Here is a 19,814-nt window from a genome sequence, read left to right as displayed (position 1 = left end):
ACCTGTATGTCACCTTTGTGCTCTTGCTTTACTCTGTAAAGGTAACAGCATGTAGTATTTTGTTAGGCTCTCCAATCTCAGAAAATGGGTACCCAGTAATGGTATTCTAGAGCAGTAAGCATTCTTCCAAGAAGGTTATTTTTGTGGCTATTGTTTGCAGTGTTGTAAAAGCAGATGCAACTGTCTTGGCAGCTGAGAGCTGCTTCTTTGGCACACTAGTAAATAACCACGTAGCCTTTAACAGACCTGTGTGGCAGCTGAGCTCCTGATAAACATCACCTCTTGTTGGCAGGAAATTTTTGTCCTCTCTGTGACAAATGCTATGATGATGATGATTATGAGAGCAAGATGATGCAGTGCGGGAAATGCGACCGCTGGGTGCATTCCAAATGTGAAAACCTCTCTGGTAAGGCAAATCCTCTTCTCCTCGGCACTAAGAACATGGGGCAGTGAGTAGACCAAAGTGATCGATGTTGGGACCTTTCTGCTAGACTGTTATATCGGCACCCTCACCTGTTGTGACCTACCTCAAGACCATCTGTAGAGTGGCTACAGGTAAACCAGGACTAATACTAGTAGTGTCCTGAAGGTGAAGGACTTGCATATCAAGCACAGTTTTGCTCAGCACACAAGATGCTTTTGTTAGGTGGGAAGGGTTTCAGGTAGTAAGTGCAGAGAAGGGGTTTTCCCTGTAGCTGTCTTTCAGTAAAGTAGTTCAGATTGTTATTTTACCTTTCCTTATCGCCAGATGAAATGTATGAGATACTCTCAAACTTGCCGGAGAGCGTAGCGTACACCTGCATTAACTGCACAGAGCACCATCCTGCAGAGTGGCGGCTGGCGCTGGAGAAGGAGCTGCAGGTTTCCCTACGGCAGGTTTTAACAGCCCTCTTGAATTCCAGAACTACCAGCCACTTGCTGCGTTATCGGCAGGTAAGGGGAGCCTCACGGCCCTTCACATCTTCTTGGCCTGAAGCATTGCCTGGCATCGCTGTACATCTCACTGCCTTTAGTGGACTTGGAATGACACAGACTGCGAGTTTTGTTTTCTTTCTTTTCTTCATTCCTATGGAGACAAAGGAGTGGGTACCCACAGTACAATTTGTGAGGCTAAGAGTTAAAAATAGGGTAGATTTCTTCAAGGAGTGGGAGGATTTATCTCTGTGATGGTGTTTAGTTGACAGATAAATGGGATCTTAGTTTTGAAATACATATTCAGAAATAAGAATTCTGAAAGATGAGTCTGATCCTGATAGCTGGTCACTCTGTCCTGCTGTGTGCCTTGCAGGGCAGCGGCAGAAAGGTTAAGACCCTTTCATTTTTGTCCCTTTATTCAGAAGTTGAGTCTCCTTTCTTTCATGTTAGTGAGAATCTCTGAGCCCATAAGTGTGCCTGGGAGTATGTCACGAATAGCAGCCACACTTCAGTAGCCGAAGTCCCTCTGTCTGTTTGCTGATGTTAACAGGCAGCAAAACCACCCGATTTAAACCCCGAGACAGAAGAGAGTATCCCGTCCAGAAGCTCTCCTGAAGGTCCCGACCCTCCTGTCCTAACAGAAGTCAGTAAACAGGAGGAGCAGCAACCTCTGGATCTGGAAGGAGTGAAAAGAAAAATGGATCAAGGAAGTTACATTTCTGTGGTATGTCAAAGGTTTTGTGTTCCCCTCAAATGACAGAGCCTATGAATGGTTTTATGACCCGTGGTGTTTAGAATTGAGCATGCTTAAGCCTTTTCTTTATGAACAAGGAAACAGGTGAATGTGCTGCTAAAAATTACTCTGACTGGTGCTCGTGTTAACGTCGGTTCAAAGACATAGAATTTACACTGCTGCATGGGTCACTCTAACCAGCAGCAGCACTTGGTTAAATCCCTTTAGCTCTTAGTCAGGTGTTGATGTAAACAGGATGGAGTATCCTTCATGTGCGAGTTCTAGCTGAAGGCCTAGTCAGGTAACTCCAAGAACATTCAGTTATCTGCAAACTGATACTTGATCTATGCAGGGGTGATCTCTTTAGGGGTCATTTATGCACAACACTAGCATTACTGGACCAGTTCTCTTTGTAGGGAACAGCTTTTTCCTCTTTTTTTTCCCCTATGGAGCCCATAATCCTGAGGACAAATGTATATTGCAAAGCACTGGGCAGACATGCTGTAGCCAGGTTTTAGCCAAGTCCTTGTGAGTTAGCCAGCTTAGCTGGTTTAAAACTACTCAGCAGTCATGTCCTGGTAGAAGGAAGAAGTGAACAGTGGTGGGTGTAGCAGTTCTGCAGCCAGGGTGCAAATGAAGAAAGGACTGCTCATTTCTTTACAGCTAAATCCTTTCTCTGCTTTAAGTCAATGCTCTGGTTCAGTCTTCCAGTCATCTGGATGCTCACTTGATGCCTTAAAAAGCAAGTGGGTGGTGTAGCTGTGCAAGAGACATCCTGTTGATACGAAATCCTGGGGCTTTCTTACAGTTGGATTTCAGTGATGATATTGTGAAGATCATTCAAGCGGCTATTAACTCCGATGGAGGGCAGCCAGAAGTGAAGAAAGCCAATAGCATGGTCAAGTCCTTCTTCATCCGGGTGAGCTGGACTTTCATACTACTGCTTGTTGCTGTTGGAATCCAAAGGGTCCGTCATGCTTGGTATTGCTTGGGTATTTCCAGGAAGAAAATAATACATTGTCAGAGTTGTTGATGTTAATGAAATCTTACTGGTTGTGCATTTAGAGTAGATCTTGCCTGAATGTCTTTGAATTTTTGGTATGTTGTATAACGTTTCTAACAGAGTGTTGTTTTCCTTCAGCAAATGGAACGTGTTTTTCCATGGTTCAGTGTAAAAAAGTCCAGATTTTGGGAGCCAAATAAAGTAACAAGCAAGTAAGTAATTGTTCTGCCTCTGACTGTGGCACCCTGCGGTTTGCCAGCTGTCTAAGCAAAAAGTATCACAAGACGGTTGGGTTTTCTGTTTCTCTTCTTCCTTTTCCCCTTTTTTTTTTTTTTGTTTTGTTTTGGTTTTAAGTTGTTAAACAGTAATCCCATCCCCAGGTTTTGTATACATTTCCTTGTTCTAAAGCAGAGTAACCAAAACCACTATTTAGATCTAGATGTGTTGTCTGTTGGCTTGTCAGTCCTGTCTTTCCTTCCCCCTCCTCCTCCTCACTCCCATTTAGTGTGGCCCTCCTTCTGCATCTGTTACCCTCAAAAGAAACAGCCAGCTACATCACAAACCTTCAAATGTGAGTGTTGTGGCCTTTGTTGAGAGCATGCAGGGACTGGGAGTAGTTTAAAGGGGTTGTTACTGTGGACTGAATGTCAATGGTGCTGCTAGCCAGGGCCCAAGGTCCTCTGGTGTAGTCAGGTCTGACAGCTGCTCCTGTTGCTTTTCAGCAGTGGTATGTTGCCCAACGCAGTTCTGCCGCCTTCACTTGACCACAATTACGCTCAGTGGCAGGAGCGTGAAGAGAACAACCGCACTGAGCAGCCCCCTCTGATGAAGAAGATCATCCCTGCTCCAAAACCCAAAGGGCCTGGAGAGCCAGATTCACCCACTCCTCTGCATCCTCCTACGCCACCTATCTCTAGTAAGAAAACAGATTGCAGCACTGTTAGTCCCAAACCCAGAGGGCTTCGTTCCAAACCTCCTAGTAGTAAAGCGAGGGTGGTACTAGTTCTGTATGTGACTGAAGGATTCTGGAGACCTCTGTGACCTGAAGTCGCTCAGAGACTGTTACACATGCCATGTTTCTGAGCTGAGCTTGAGCCCAGGCACACTTGCCTCGCTTCCCCCAGCGAAGGGCTGTGTAGAGCCTGGTGTGTGCCTTGCCTTGCTTGACAAGCTGGCTGTTTGACAGCTTGAGGCTACTGTTTGGCTCCTCCACCCTGTTCTCTTACTGACAGTCTTTCCAGATGAATTTTTGCCTCCCTGGCTTTCAAGAATAAACAGTGTTCTCTCTTTTAACCGTAAGGCTCTGACAGAAGCCGAGAGGATAGTCCTGAGCTTAACCCACCTCCAGATGTAGAAGACAACAGGCAGTGTGCATTGTGCCTGAAATATGGCGATGACAGCGCTAACGTGAGTACCTTGCTCATGCTTGTGTAATGGGAGCTCATTTAAGCACTACCGTGGGTAGGCCAGATGCTGCTTGTGCCTTGGTGTGTCTCTTGGAACATTCAAAAAGAACTTTTCCTTCTGTTCTTTAGGATGCTGGACGCCTTCTCTACATTGGCCAAAATGAATGGACACACGTGAACTGTGCTTTATGGTCAGCAGAGGTATTTGAAGATGATGATGGTTCTCTGAAGAACGTGCACATGGCTGTGATCCGAGGAAAGCAGCTGGTGGGTATAAGGGAAGAATGCTTGGTTAAGCTTCACATTCACACAGAATAAAGACACGAACCCAGCTAAAAGATTCCTTGTGTGTATTGTATATCAAGGAGCATTTTCACCTTTGAGTATACATGAAAGATGTTGACATGGAGCTTGCATGTAGCTACTCTGTTAAGTACTGCTAAAGGGACAGTGGCTCCTGTTTTCTGAACTGCCACGCAGTCTTGGGAAGCAAACTAATCTTCCTGTTGTGAATTGGTTGATGGTTACTTTCCAGGAGAGCAAAATGAGACTGGAAGCACAGCTAGAAATTAGTTTGTCCAAATTTTGTTTTACTATTGCATCAGTTGGTGCTAAATGTTCATTAAAACAGCATAAGGGATGGAATCGGACTGCTCTTAGTATGCTGCCCACTTGGGAAATACTCTGTGCAGGAGAAATAATTGTCGCATGAATCAGTGAAACTTGCAAATATGGCACCTGGATATGGAGTACAAGCAAGGAAGCCTGGGGCCTGGAGGAAGCAGTCTGCAAATGCAAAAGTTGTTGTGTGTGAGGGATCTTCTTCCTCTCGCCTCCTCCTCCATGTCTCGCTCATCCATGTGAGTCACGGATGTGGCAGTGAAGTGGGAGGTCAGGCATTACTCTAAACTCCTCTCTGTGCCAAAACCCCAACTGACAACAGTAATGGTAGTCTGGGTGTAAAGGAGATTAATTGTCAACTCTTCTTTATTTTGCTTTTGTAGAGATGTGAGTTCTGCCAGAAGTCAGGCGCCACAGTAGGCTGCTGCCTCACTTCCTGTACGAGTAACTACCATTTCATGTGCTCACGAGCCAAGAACTGCGTCTTTCTGGACGATAAGAAAGTTTACTGCCAGAGGCATCGTGACCTGATCAAAGGAGAGGTGAGATTCTTCTTTTACCCTCTGCCTTGTCTGAAGGTGGGGTAGGCCTCTAACTGTCAGCGCTCTTTAGAAGTTAGTGTTGAACGTGTTCCTTCCTAACAATGGCCTGACCACAGTGCTGCTAAAAAGAAGTCAGTGATAGGGCTGGCATGGAGAGGTTTGGCAGGTGACACTGTGTGGCAGCTGAAAAACCTAAAGACCAAACTGAGGCTTGAGTAAGACAGGCTATGTAGCGTACATGTGGCGGTTCCTTTAAAAATAACAGCTAGTTTTGTGGATCTTTCTTCCAGGTGGTTCCTGAGAATGGGTTTGAAGTTCTTAGGAGAGTCTTTGTGGACTTTGAAGGGATCAGTTTGAGAAGAAAATTTCTCAGTGGCTTGGAACCAGAGAACATCCACATGATGATCGGTAAGATCCACTCTCTGCACACGTAATCCACTTTTGGTGCTGGAATCTGGTTGTCAGCCTCTTCTGTTCCTCTTTCTGCTCAGGTTCAATGACGATAGACTGTTTAGGAATTCTGAATGACCTCTCAGACTGTGAGGATAAGTTGTTTCCCATCGGCTATCAGTAAGTATGAGTTGCTTCATGATTAGATGTCTCTTAGTATGTTAGATGCCAAACCAGCACTGAAGTAGCATCAGTTGAAATGGTCTGTAGCTTTCCTCTGCTGTTTGGGAATCTTGCAGCTAAACTGGGTGTGCAGCACGTTGTGCCAGGAAGCCTTTGAGAAACTGAAAACGTAACACAGGAATGATGAGATTTGCTTAACTGTTGAGTAAATTTGTTTATGTTGGAATTATCTTCCAGGTGCTCCAGGGTGTACTGGAGCACAACAGATGCCAGGAAGCGCTGTGTGTATACCTGCAAGATCATGGAGTGCCGACCACCAGTCGTAGAACCTGACATCAACAGCACTGTAGAGCATGATGATAACAGAACAATTGCCCATAGCCCAGTTCCCCTTACAGGTAATCTTTTAAGACTTCCCAAAAGTACTTTATCAGATCGCAGCTTTTAGGGTTCAGCGATAGCTTATACCGCTGTTTCTCTTTTATACAACAACAGAAACTCTACCTAAAGAGAGCCAAAATACACCTGAAATTGCAAACCCACCATCACCAGACCGTCCCTTGCATTCTCAGACCTCTAGTTCCTGTTACTATCCACTGCTCTCGAAGGGTCCTAGGATCAGGACACCAACTTACCCATCCGCACAGAGGTCTCCTGGCTCAAGGCCATTACCCTCTGCAGGTACTTCAAGTGTTTTGAATTTGGCCTTTGGTTTTGGGGAGGTTTCTTTTATTTGTTTGGAAATAATTCTGGTTTGGTTCCTGTCTTTTATAGCTTCCTTCAGTATGTGTTTAGTTTTCTGCTTCTAGAGAAAACAGTGCCGTGGCAGCAGGGTTGAGGGAAGGAAAGCTCTGAAAATAGAGAGTAGAGATGGCCTGTTGAGAAATGTATGACTGAACCAAAAACTGCCTGGGATGAAGAAAGCTGTGTGTGGGCAGTACAGTAGCAGCACTGCAGAAGACCTTTAGTACAGGTTAGGGACTTTCTCATCTCAGTTGGTATTTTTCTAGGCAGAGTTGGAAATCTGCTGTTGTAACTCAGCTGCTGTTTCTGTATCAATGGGTCACACTTTGTTTCAAAGCAATGTTGAGCATTCAGATCAGAAGTTGAGGTACAGAATGCTGAGATGCAAACCTATCAACTCTGCTTTCTGAACACTAATTGACAGTATCAGATCTTTAATAGCCAGCTCAGCTATCATCATTATGTGAATGCTATTGCACTGAAAGGTTTTCATTTCTGGTGTCTTGACTGAAGGGATTGGGTGTGCATTGATCATGTAGCCTTCAGATCACTTGACAGTCTTTCTTGCCTTATTTTCTCAGGAAGTCCTACACCAGTGACCCATGAAATAGTGACTGTAGGAGATCCTTTGCTGTCCTCTGGACTGAAGAGCATCGGTTCTCGGAGACACAGCACCTCCTCTTTGTCACAGCAGCAATCAAAACTCCGGATGATTTCCCCTACACGAGCTGGGAACACTTACACCAGGCACAGCGGATCTGCAGCTTCCAGCATGGGGTCCTCCTCAGAACACGAGCCGAGCGTCAAGAGTACTGACCGCTTCGTGGGATCGGTGAATGCGGGTACTCCAAGTGCTCCAGTTCAAAGTTGCTCCACCGGTTCAGGCTCCCAGAAGACAGCGGCTATAAGCGGAAGTAAAACTTACCAGCTGGATGCCTCTCAGCCTACAGAAGGACATTCATCCAATTTGGATTTGCTAGCTAAAGGTGTGACTTCTAAAGGAGAGAAGATGAAAACATCGACCTTGAAAGACCCAGATTATTCAGCTCATAGTTTTGCTTCTGGAGGAAACTCCAAAATGTCCATTCAACCAACCAGTTCATCGGGTGCAGAAATGAATGTTAAAGTAGGAACCTTTCAAGAATGTTCAGGACCGTTTTCTTCCAAAGAGGCAATATCCTTTCCACTTTTGCATCAGAGAGGCCCAAGGAAAGACAGGGATCAGCACATGGAACCTGTGCAGCTGGAGAAAACGACCGTGGTTGATGAGATGGATGCCAAGACCTTGAAGTCTGCTGGAGTAAATAGCAGGTCTCCTGCAGCGAGTGAGCAGGTGGTTTCTGCCCCTAAAGACAGGCGTCAGAAGGGGAAGAAGTTAGTGAAAGACAGTTTTAAAGAGAAGCATTCCCTGAAACCTCTTACAGATTCGAGTCAAGCAGTAGGCAGCGATGAAGGAAACCTGAAACCAGAATTCACTAATCAGGGTTTGGCAACGGAACAGCTTAACCAGAGGTTGTGTAACAGTATTCCTGCTGAAAAAGTTGGCGATAAGTCCCCACCTTCCCAAGGGCCATCCAAAGGTTCTGCAGCGCAGATCGAAGTGGCCCCCAAGGAGTCACCAACACCTAGAAAGCGCACTGTTAAAGTCACTCTGACACCACTCAAGATGGAAGGTGAAAACCAGTCTAAAAATGCACAGCCAGAAAGCGATGCTGAGGCTCAGCCTGCAGGGGCAGAACTGGCTGTGGTGGCAGAGTCCTCCTCAACCTCGGAAAGCCAGGAAGATAACCCTGTAGTTCAGGGAAGTCCAAATGAAGCACCAGCACAGGAATCACAGAATAACACGTATGAAAACCTGCCTGTTCAAGATAACAACTTGATGCTCCAGGATGGAGCTAAAGCTCAAGAAGAGGGCTCGTACAAGCGGAGGTATCCACGGAGAAGTGCTAGGGCCAGATCCAATATGTTCTTTGGACTGACTCCTCTGTATGGCGTGAGGTCTTACGGAGAGGAAGACATTCCCTTCTACAGTAACTCGACTGGGAAGAAGCGGGGGAAACGGTCTGCAGAAGGACAAGTGGACGGTGCGGATGACTTGAGCACATCAGATGAAGATGACTTGTACTACTACAATTTCACTAGAACGGTGGTTTCCTCGAGCGCGGAGGAGAGGCTTGCGTCCCACAGCTTGTTCAGGGAGGAGGAGCAGTGTGATCTCCCCAAAATCTCCCAGCTGGACGGTGTGGATGATGGAACTGAAAGTGATACAAGCGTCACGGCGACCACAAGAAAAGTCAGTCAAGTAAGTAAAAGGAGCAGTAAGGAAAATGGAACGGAGAACTTAAAGCTAGATAGAGGTGAAGATGCCGGTGAGAAAGTGCAAGTCACCAAGAGCTCCTCTGTCCACAAAAGCGACTCCAAGATGGATAACTGCCATCCGGTGAGCAGGGTTAAAGCGCAAGGTCAGGACTCTCTGGAAGCTCAGCTGAGCTCTCTGGAAACGAGCCGCAGGGCTCACGCCAGCACACCTTCTGACAAGAACTTGTTGGACACTTTCAACACAGAACTCCTGAAATCTGACTCTGACAATAACAACAGCGATGACTGTGGGAACATCCTCCCTTCCGACATCATGGACTTTGTACTAAAGAACACGCCGTCTATGCAGGCGCTGGGAGAAAGTCCGGAGTCCTCATCCTCTGAACTTCTAACCCTGGGAGAAGGTTTGGGTCTCGACAGCAACCGTGGGAAGGATATGGGTCTGTTTGAGGTGTTCTCTCAGCAGCTGCCAACCGCCGAGCCAGTGGACAGCAGCGTCTCGTCCTCCATATCGGCAGAGGAGCAGTTTGAGTTGCCGCTGGAGCTTCCTTCTGACCTCTCTGTTCTGACCACTCGCAGCCCTACGGTGCCCAGCCAGAATCACAACAGACTCGCCGTCATCTCGGAGTCTTCGCTCTCCTCCTCGGGGGAGAGGGCGATGCTCACCTTGCCCTCCGCGGAGTCTGGGGAGAAGAGAGTGACGGTCACAGAAAAATCTGCCTCGGGGGAGGGCGATGCAGCTCTCCTGAGCCCGGGAGTAGACCCCAGCCCTGAAGGACACATAACTCCCGACCACTTCATTCAGGGTCACATAGACACAGAGCACATAGCCAGCCCGCCCTGTGGCCCTGTCGAGCAAGGGCACGGCAGCAACCAGGATTTAACAAGGAACAGCGGGACTCCAGGTATCCAGGTGCCAGTATCACCCACCGTTCCCCTCCAGAGCCAGAAGTACGTGCCAAACTCCACAGATAGCCCTGGCCCCTCGCAGATCTCCAATGCTGCCGTGCAGACAACGCCACCCCACCTCAAGCCGGCCGCAGAGAAGCTGCTGGTAGTCAACCAAAACATGCAGCCGCTGTACGTCCTCCAAACTCTTCCCAACGGGGTTACTCAGAAGATCCAGCTAACACCTTCCGTTAGCTCCGCGCAGAGCGTGATGGAGACCAACACTTCAGTGCTGGGGCCCATGGGCAGCGGCCTCACGCTAACCACGGGATTAAATCCGAGCTTGCCCTCGTCTCAGTCATTGTTCCCTCCCACGAGCAAGGGGCTGCTGCCCATGTCCCATCACCAGCATATCCATCCCTTCTCCACCGCTGCTCAGACTGGCTTCCCGCCAAACATCAGCAGTCCTTCTCCAGGGCTTCTCATAGGAGTGCAGCCACCCCCCGATCCTCAGCTCCTGGTGTCTGAAGCTAGTCCGAGGACAGACCTAGGTACTGCCGCCACTACTCCAGCCGCTGCCCTAGGCAAGAAGCGGCCCATATCTCGCCTGCAGTCACGGAAGAACAAGAAGCTGGCTCCCTCAGGAACCCCTTCTGCTATAGCTCCTCCTGATATGGTCTCCAACATGACCTTAATTAATTTTGCTCCTTCCCAAATTTCCAACCACCCGCTGGATTTGGGAGCTATTGCAAACTCCACGTCCCACAGAACCGTCCCCAATATTATCAAACGGTCCAAGTCTGGGGTCATGTATTTTGAGCAAGCGTCGCTGCTCCCACAAGGTGGGACCGCCACTGCCGTGGGCACGTCTTCCAGCGTTATAGGGCCAGAGGCCAGCCACCTCCCTGCAGGGCCTGTGTCGGGCCTGGCCTCGAGTTCCTCAGTGCTGAATGTCGTGTCCATGCAGGCCACGGCAGCACCGAGCACCGGTGGGTCGGTTCCTGGTCACGTTCTAGGACAAAGTTCGGTCACATTAACTAGCCCTGGATTATTAGGGGACATTGGGTCAATAAGCAACCTCCTGATCAAAGCTAGTCAGCAAAGCCTTGGTCTTGGTCAGGAGCAGCAGCACATGACTTTACCACCAAGTTCTGGGATGTTCTCACAACTGGGAGCATCCCAGACTCCATCTACAGCAGCAATGACAGCTGCATCAAGCATATGCGTTCTGCCTTCAGCACAGACGATGGGCATGACAGTTGCTCCCTCCTCTACCGACCCGGAAGGCTCTTACCAGCTTCAGCACATGACGCAGCTCTTGGCCAGCAAATCCGGGGTGGCTTCCTCCCAGCTGGACCTCGGCACAGCTTCAGCCACAACGCAGTTGTCCAGCTTTCCACAGCTGGTCGACGTTCCCAGTAACACTGGACTGGAGCAAAGCAAGGCTTCCTCATCCGTGATGCACGCCAGCTCCGCGTCTCCCGGAGGCTCCCCCTCCTCTGGCCAGCAGTCAGCCAGCAGCTCCGCACTGGCTCCCACGAAAACAAAGCCAAAAATCAAACGCATTCAGCCATCGTTAGACAAAGGGAATGGGAAGAAGCACAAAACATCTCACCTGTGGGCCGGTTCCTCTGAAGCACATGCTCCTGAGAGAGGGGCTGTCGCTGTACCCCAGGTCTCTGCTGCAGGGTAAGAGGAGCGTTTGGTTCTGCTTATCCCTGAGATTTTGTAACAACATGAGGAAGAATCTCGCACTCATTTCTGCAGCAAATTTTCTCTTGGGCGATTTTTAAGATAAAAGCCACAGCTGCCAGCAGAAAGTAGATATGTAAAAGAGTATCCCTTCTGGAGGGGGAAGGATGCAAAACTTAAGGCTTTGAGGATCAGGGTTGTGAGGACATTATTCATTGGTGACAGTTCTGGCAAATTAAAGAGTGGGTTAGAGATACTAGAGGAGAAAATGGCACTCCAAAGAGTAGCAGGTTCTCCAAAATGATTCTCTTACTGAGAGTAACGTCCCTCTGCTGGCAACTGAGAAACATTGCACATCACTTGTGCAATTCCTTGGTTGTCTTCCTGTCTTGCAATGAGTCTGGTTTGTAAAACATCGATCCAGACCTCTTTCAACAGCTTACCCTTTTGAAACAGCCAGAGCTCTTTCTCTTGCTCCTCCTCCCTGTTGAAGTGCAAGTCTGGATTCTGCTGTGGTGCTGGAAGTGTGATCTGGTTCCTCGTATCCCAGGAACGTTTGTTTCTACTCCTGCAGTTCTGTGAACTGCTGAATCGCTCGCAGCAGCTCCCCATGGATCTGTTGCGTTTTCCAGTCTCACTCCCAGCACATGTGGCTTGGCAGGTATTTTCAGTGTTCCTCATTTTTTTTTTGTTCCAGGACCCTTCCTCTGAAGGCAGATACACAGGATCCAGCAAGCGTAGATCAGCCATTGCAGAAGCCATGTGGCCAGTCTGCAGGGTAAGCATTCAACAGACATTTCCACCAGTGAAGGTGTGTGTGTCTCTGGGAAGCTACAGCTGGCTGAGGAGATGACCCCTCACCCTGTGTTGGCTGAGCCTCGGTCACTGAGTAGCCCTAACACAGAGAACAGGTCACAGACTGTACTGGGTTAGACTGCTACCCACAGAGAAATAGAGGCCTCAGAAAGGAATGCCACTGAGTAGAACCTGCTGGTTTGTTTCCAATGGAACTGATGTCAGAGCACAAAGGTTATTGTATCTGCCTAGTTCTCAAGATTTTATAGGCAGCTTTTCAGCCTGGTGAGGAAATGAGGCAGGTTGTTAAATATTTCTCTCTGTGTTCCTCTCTTCCCCCCCCCAAGGCAAACATCAGTCTTGTCAGAATCTCAGTCAACACAAAATGCAACAAGTGAACAAGAGAATGCAGGTATGTCACTTCTTCAAAAGCACCAAGTCTTGGGGTTGTCCAGGTCTGGGAGATGAGTACCTGGAAGTTCAGGGCCTGTGTGTCTCGCTCTCTTGGGAAAAACCTCAGAGCTGATAACCATGGTATTCTTGCTGTGAGGGGAGGAAAGGTTTGTTGGCTATTAATAGATATGAGACAAATAGTTGTATGTCTATTTTAAGTTTGTGGGAATTTCAGCACTTGAGATTTCACACTTACTACAGCACTGTCTAGGTTTTTTTCTTGGACAGGTTTACGGGTCAAAAGGCAAGTTAGTCAGGAATGTTCAGTCATGGAACAACCAGTGGAAAAATGTCATTCGACCCAGTTTCTGTCTTCATGCTGGCTCCTGTCTTTTCCAGGCTCAAAAGCTCTCGAGGAAGAAGAGAGCACTTTCAGCTCCCCACTTATGTTTTGGCTTCAGCAAGAGCAAAAGAGAAAAGAGTGTCTGGGTGAGAAGAAACACAAGAAAGGTTTGGTTTTTGAGATCTCTAGTGATGATGGTTTTCAGATCTGCGCAGAAAGCATTGAAGGTGAGAACTGTGGGCTTTTGGTTGCACTGCTTTTAGCTTTCCTTGCTAGAAGTAAAGTTAGGACTTCTGAGGATCAAAGTCTTGAATTGCAGCCCTAGAACAACCCAAATTCCTAACAATGGCTGGATTCTGTTGATTTTTTCTTTCAGTAGAATATATTCAGTGAATATATCTCATTGTTTAGTCAGCTGACCAATGGTTTTGAGCCATGTTTTGTCACTACATAGTCCATGTGGATCAGACAAAGGGGTATCTAAATTTACTCCAGAGCAGTTGCTGAAGGTGCTTACTTTATGCCAAAGGGAATTTTGGAGAGGAGGGAGGCAACTGGACATGAGGACTTTAACTTACCGTGAAAGGATGCAAACTTCATAGTCCTAATTAGTTTAAACAAATATGAGAATTTGTTGGAAAGCAGCATACCATGTGTGTACATAGAAGTCCACCAGTGGTATGTTGTTTCACTGGGAAGCTGTGGCAAAATGAGAGGCACAGCAAGGCATGGGGTTTGGCACTCCTGGTACCCCCCCTACTCGGACACGATCTCAGTGTCGTGCTCTGTTTGTGTGTCTGCAGATGCCTGGAAGTCACTGACGGACAAAGTACAAGAAGCCCGATCCAATGCCCGGCTGAAGCAACTCTCCTTTGCAGGTAATGGCCAGTGCCCAACCCACTTCTGCACGTGTGAGAGTGAGCATATCTTCCTGTTCGGAAGGGCTCAGAGCCGTAGAGGCTTAGCGCAGCCTCTGACTGCTCTATGGAGGATAATTTCTTCCCAGTGAAAGGATTGAAAGCTGTTCCATGGAATGCTCCTGTTGTATGTGAGAGGCTGCTGCCCTCTCCTGCTCCAGGTTGGTGCTGTCAGTGAGTTTGTGTTGGTTGTGCTCTGTTTCTGCTCCAGGTGTGAACGGTTTGAGGATGCTGGGCATTATCCATGATACTGTGGTGTTCCTGATTGAGCAACTCTACGGAGCAAAGCACTGCCACAACTACAAGTTCAGATTTCATAAGCCAGAGGAGGCCAATGAACCTCCCCTGAACCCCCACGGCTCAGCCAGGGCTGAAGTCCACTTGAGGCAAGTGTGAGCTTTGTCATCCTTCAGGTTAATGGCCCATTTGCTCCACTAACTGACCCATGGAGGGACATAATCAGCAGATCTCTACAGCACTTAAGCTCTCCTGTTTGTGAGTTTCACATGTAAATCAGTTATATTGCCTCTAGCAGGTTTCTCTCTGCCACTTTGTTGGCGTTGTTTTGTTTAACAAAGCTCTCCTGGTGCTTTCATTCAGGGTTCTCAGAAGCTTGTGTGTTGCCCTGATGCTTAGAAGGTTTTAAGAGGGAACAGACTGGAGAAGGTGTAAAAGGGTGAAACTATTGTGGCGGCCACATTTATCTTCTGACAGTAAAGCAAACTTCCTTTGGTCTCTTTAAATTGCAGGAAATCTGCATTTGATATGTTTAATTTCTTGGCTTCTAAACACCGACAGCCACCAGAATACAACCCAAATGACGAGGAAGAGGAAGAAGTACAGCTGAAATCAGCCCGGTATGAAGCAGGGTTTAAAGTTTCAAAGGGGAAAATAGGGCTGCAATGTCAGAAGGAGCTGATGGGCCTTAGTTATGCGCAGTGTTCTTTGAGGTGGTGGTTAGAGCAAATCTAGAGGAGACTCCTAGGGAGCTGTCAGCTGGAGGTGACCACCAGACCAGTCTTCAACTTAATGTTTCTTTTCCTTGCTAATGTGAAACCATCTGCAAGAGAATTTGGGCAGGAAAGGGAGCAAATTATCTTTCAGGTATCTATGAAAGCACCGTAATAACTTTGTGTCCTCGGTGGGCTGCAGTGTTGCAGCATCTAGATGATTATGTGTTGGAAAACCTCTTAGATAACACGTGGCACAGGCTCTCAAGAGAAGTTTGTCACTCAGCAGGGTTTCTTTGTTCTAGGAGGGCGACTAGTATGGATCTGCCAATGCCCATGCGCTTCCGACACTTGAAGAAGACCTCCAAGGAGGCAGTTGGTGTCTACAGGTACGGTTCTGCTCTGGTGCCACTGCCTCTGGCACAGAGGAAGGTGAAATCTGGAAACCTTCTAGGAATACAGACTGCAAGATTGAGGGGGGAAAAGCAGGTCTGGGGTTGTGCCTCCTCCTTCTCCCTGCACAAGTTATGTATTTGAAAGGCCATCTTCATCACAAACCTTACTCCTTGCTGGCTCACCTTGGAGTGGCTGAGGCATATGCTTAGAGGTGGGCAGGAGGGACCTGGCATTAGTGTTATGTTATGGATGAGGGCTGGTACCGCGGTGATCCCTGTGGTGACTAACCCTTCTTCTGCAGTGTTTGCAGAGCTTCGCTTGTACCCTTTGAAACAGTCACTGTTCCTGTCACTTTTTCAGGTCTCCCATCCATGGCCGGGGTCTGTTCTGCAAAAGGAACATCGATGCAGGTGAGATGGTGATCGAATATTCAGGCAATGTCATTCGCTCCATCCTCACTGACAAACGAGAGAAATACTACGACAGTAAGGTGAGTCGTGGGCTTTTGCAGAAGTTCTTAAAGACTTTAGGAGAGCTAGAAAGTGACTGTGACGGTAGGACAGGCTTATTGTGAAAACCACATTGGAGCACCAGGAAGCGGGCTTACGGGCTCCTCGGGATACTTCCATTCCTGCCAGAGCTCTGCAAGCGCTTCCTGTTTCCTCATGTGGGCTGGGAAGGGTCTCAGTCAAGTCTTGCAGATCCAAAGACCACAGAGGTGAAACGATTGAAGCACGGATGAGCGGAGAGAGGGTGCAGTTACCCTTATGCTTGATGCTGGGTGGCTGTGATGAGCTAGGCTGTCTGCTAGGGTGGCTCTGATCTCACTTCCCGGAGGTAACCCTCTCCCTGTCCTCGTGCCTAGGGCATCGGTTGCTACATGTTCCGCATTGACGACTCGGAAGTGGTGGATGCCACCATGCACGGGAACGCGGCCCGCTTCATCAACCACTCCTGCGAGCCCAACTGCTACTCCCGGGTCATCAACATCGACGGCCAGAAGCACATCGTCATCTTCGCCATGCGCAAGATCTACCGTGGGGAGGAGCTCACCTACGACTACAAGTTCCCCATCGAGGACGCCAGCAACAAGCTGCCCTGTAACTGCGGCGCCAAAAAGTGCAGGAAGTTTTTAAACTAGAACTTCAGTCGGCTGCGAGGGAGCCCCGAGCGGCCGGGGCGAACCAAAGCTTCGTGTGACGCCCTCCATGGCCACTCAGCCAGGCCAGGGAGGCCAGAGGCAGGAGTCGAGGTGGGCCGGGCTCCGGGACCTGGCCGGCAGCTGTTTCTCTGTCAGAGTCCACATCTTCATGTCTCGCATGTGCACACTTACCCTTGTGAAAGACATGGGCGACTGGAGAAGAGCCTCAGCGTGATTGTGTTTTTGCTGTTCTCGTTTCCCCTGACCCCAGTGTTTGTTTCTAGCGTGGGGCTAATGAGCAGGAGATGCTAAGGGAGGGGAGCAAGAGGTCAGCCCAGGCGCAGGCCCGAGCGTGGGGGAGCGATTGGTCCGTCCTTGCTGGCTCATGGCTCAGAGGGAGCTCTCCTTGTGCGAGGGCTGTGTCGGAAGTTCAGTAGCACCATGTTGGAGTGAGCTTCCCTCCAAGGGCTGCAGCCCCAGCCCCCTGCCCCAAGGACCGCACGTGTCCATCGTCCCTTGTGCTGCAAAACACTACTTGAGAGCCGGCGCGCGGGGGGCTGCTGCATTGCATGGGTCTGCCTTCACCTGGGAGGGCTCAGCTGGGGCAGCAGGGCAGAGCAGCCCCCAGCTAGACCAAAGGGTTGGGCTCACGCTTTGCTGCCAAATCCCAGCCTGAGCACAGGGGAATTCCTGCTGTTTTCTGGCAGAGACAGGGCTTGTGCCAACAGCTGGGGCGCTGCAGATGTTTGCGAGCAAAGGCTTCCTTTCAGCGGTGCTTTCTCTGGCTGTGCAGAAGGGAAGTGGCCCTCTCCCAGGTCCTGTCTCCAGCAGCTCAAGACGTTCCAGGTTTCCATCTCTCTGCCACCGGGGAGCTAGTGCGAGGGGAGACGTGGCTGGGGAGAGCTGGGGTGAGAGCTTCCGTTAAGCAGCGCGTGAAGAGCCGCTGTCACCCTGTTCGGTAGCGCAAGTCCTCCTCCCGCCTGGGCCAGCCCCGAGGTGAGCGGAAAGCCCCGAGCCCACCACGCGACGATGTTGGGTTTTACTCTGTTCTGTTTACAGTTTAGTATTTAAGGTTTTATAAATGTAAATATATTTTGTATATTTTTCTATGAGAAGCACTTCATAGGGGAAAGCACTTATGACGAGGCTTTTTAAACAGTGGTATTATCCTAATTTAAGAGAATCTCTTTTTAAGGGTTTTTTTAATTTTCCTAGGACGGTTGTAGGAAACGCCGGACCCAGTCCGGCCCTTTCGCCAGAGAGGGGGGTACACTTTATTTTTGGGTTTTTTTACTCTTGTTCTGCTTTTTTGACTTCAGTAACCGTTTCCAGGAGGTTTGGCTGGACCTGAGACGTAACTTATGAGTGAGATGGGGGCAGGAGGGAGCGTGGCCTGGCTGAGGAGGAGGTAGGCTCTGGCTGAGCATCCCTCTGCCTCTGCATCCTGCCTGGATTTAGAGGGAAAACTGAGATAAAACGAGGGAGCCCTGAGCCCCGACCCCTCTTTGGCTGGGGCATGCGCCCCATCCGTAGGCGCTCTTGAAGGCAAATGAGTCTTTCCATGGAAAAGAGGAAGCGGGATTCGCCCTCACCCTTCCCTGCGGGTCGGTCAGCAGCCGTCCAGGCGCTGGTGGGTGGGAGTGCAGCTCCAAGATGTGGGGAAGGGCTGAGAGCACCTCCAGAGACCCCTGTGCTTGCAGCGGGGCACCCGAGGCCTCTTCCCGTGACGTGGGAACGCCGCTCGGTGGGTCAGGAGCTGCCGGTTTCTGTTTGTTATTGCACTGTGGGGCGAGGACTCGGTGACGGCTGTTGACAGGAGTCGCGTTGACGCTGCATTTGTCACTGAGATGATTTGATGATGCACTGACAGTTTGGGAACGCACATACCTTGAGGAGGCCGGCAAGCATGGGCCAGGGCCTCATCCCATGTCCCCGGGCACCGCTGCTCTGGTCTTCCTGTCCCAGTTCTGACGGCAGCGCTGGGTCAGCCCAGCAAAGCCCAAAACTGCCCCAGTAGCTGGGCTCTGCTGCCATTTCTCTCCTCCGGGCCTGGCTGGGAGAGGAGGAGCATCCTCCCTGGCACATGGATCCTCCCGATCCATCGGCCTGGTGGTGGGCAGAGGCTCCGGCTGGGCAGCGCTGCCCACAGCCACTGGTGTGGGGGGAGCGGCGGCCGTGGGACCCCTGAGAGCCGAGCGCCGGCGCCTCCAGTGGGCCCGGCCGCTGCTGCTTTGCTGCTATTGCTGTTGCGGGCCAGTGGAACTGTGTGTGCCGCGGGAGCCGCGCTGCGCCGCAGGGCCGGGAGGAGCCGTGGCGGCGAGCGCGCGGGCTCGACGCCTCTTCCCCGTGTCTGAATGTACATTTTGTGAGGACTGACGCAGATCACGGTATCTGAAAATACTGAAAAAAAAACACAAAAAAAGGACCCTTGGGGCGTTTATTTTTGTTGTCTGTGTTCGTTTCCTAAGGAGAAGCGGGTCACTGCAAAGGGCTGGGTATCTTTCCTTTCTGGTTTCTTTCATTTCGAAGCAATACCAGGTTCTCCAGCGGGACGGTCTCTGTGCGGCATCGCACCATTCACACCCATACTACTGCTCACTCAGCACTCGCCAGGTTTTTATAGCTATAAATACAATATATATAGGAACTACTATAGAAACGCACCGTGTAACGCCGCCTCGTGCAGTATCGGTCCATGGCTTTTAATTCTTAACACTATAGGTAAGGATCGTGTTCCAGTGGCTACCGCCGGCGGGAGCCGGGCCGCGCGGCCCTCTCGCCCTTCTTGTGCCCAGTCAGTTCGTGTACAACTTGGTTTCTTCCTCTTCTTCCTCTCGTTTTGGTTATGAATGTTGGGGTACCACCTGCATATGGGGAACTGTGCTCTGTGCTTTCCTGGTCTCTTTAACGAGGTGCAGTAGCTTTGTCTTATCAACCGAGAACTATATTGTGGTGTTTCTTTTATTGAACTTAACAGTCTCTTTAGTAACTACAGGTAGGTGAATAATTGTTTCAAAAAAAATAAAAAAGACAAAAAAAAGCTCTGCCAAGGCAAGGTTATGTTCTAGAACTACATTTCTTGACACCTTATCATGTATAACGAGCTCTTCTTCTCCCTTGTGTTCTTCCAAGCTTCTGGTTGGGTTGGTTTTTTAAAAAAAAACACAAAAAAAGAGGAACCGTGTCTAAAGTCCATCAGTGTTAACTCCCTGCCACAGGGAAGAAGGAAATACTTTAACAGTTAAAAAATGCTGAAAGCTCTGCAAAAGACTGAATGTAAAAACAAAAAAAAAAGTGTACATACTTGTAAAAAAAACCAAAAAAAAAACAAAGGAGTTTTTAAACATGTTTATTTTCTATGCACTTTTTTTTATTTAAGTGATAGTTTAATTAATAAACATGTCAAGTTTATTGCTGCAGAGGGCTGCTCTCCATTTCTTCCT

The 19,814-nt window shown here is 49.1% G+C and overlaps 1 protein-coding gene across 2 annotated transcripts in view; it reads left to right on the top strand.

Moving 5' to 3' along the window:
* The window catches only part of KMT2A (lysine methyltransferase 2A), a 41,400-nt gene extending 21,610 nt beyond the window's left edge, over nt 1–19,790 (top strand). Inside the window, exons 14-36 of one of the 2 annotated variants that reach the window (XM_062608550.1) lie at nt 293–406; nt 749–933; nt 1,466–1,639; nt 2,457–2,567; nt 2,790–2,863; nt 3,377–3,567; nt 3,952–4,058; nt 4,187–4,324; nt 5,062–5,220; nt 5,511–5,628; nt 5,712–5,790; nt 6,031–6,191; nt 6,289–6,474; nt 7,119–11,433; nt 12,134–12,214; nt 12,579–12,643; nt 13,024–13,194; nt 13,771–13,845; nt 14,096–14,270; nt 14,634–14,741; nt 15,140–15,223; nt 15,591–15,720; nt 16,096–19,790. In XM_062608550.1, coding sequence (XP_062464534.1) covers nt 293–406; nt 749–933; nt 1,466–1,639; nt 2,457–2,567; nt 2,790–2,863; nt 3,377–3,567; nt 3,952–4,058; nt 4,187–4,324; nt 5,062–5,220; nt 5,511–5,628; nt 5,712–5,790; nt 6,031–6,191; nt 6,289–6,474; nt 7,119–11,433; nt 12,134–12,214; nt 12,579–12,643; nt 13,024–13,194; nt 13,771–13,845; nt 14,096–14,270; nt 14,634–14,741; nt 15,140–15,223; nt 15,591–15,720; nt 16,096–16,371 — 7,277 coding nt within the window. In that variant the 3' untranslated portion in view covers nt 16,372–19,790. Of the gene's footprint in view, nt 1–292; nt 407–748; nt 934–1,465; nt 1,640–2,456; nt 2,568–2,789; nt 2,864–3,373; nt 3,568–3,951; nt 4,059–4,186; nt 4,325–5,061; nt 5,221–5,510; nt 5,629–5,711; nt 5,791–6,030; nt 6,192–6,288; nt 6,475–7,118; nt 11,434–12,133; nt 12,215–12,578; nt 12,644–13,023; nt 13,195–13,770; nt 13,846–14,095; nt 14,271–14,633; nt 14,742–15,139; nt 15,224–15,590; nt 15,721–16,095 lie in introns of both variants that reach the window. The other variant, XM_062608549.1, reaches the window with a different exon arrangement.
* The last annotated feature ends 24 nt before the right edge of the window (nt 19,791–19,814 follow it).

The sequence above is a fragment of the Pezoporus occidentalis genome, unplaced genomic scaffold, assembly GCF_034315485.1.
Source record: "Pezoporus occidentalis ecotype Australia unplaced genomic scaffold, CSIRO_AGI_Poc_V1 ctg130, whole genome shotgun sequence".
NCBI lineage: Eukaryota > Metazoa > Chordata > Aves > Psittaciformes > Psittacidae > Pezoporus > Pezoporus occidentalis.
Note: the sequence above shows the minus strand (reverse complement) of the source record. Positions and strands in the feature narration are given on the sequence as shown.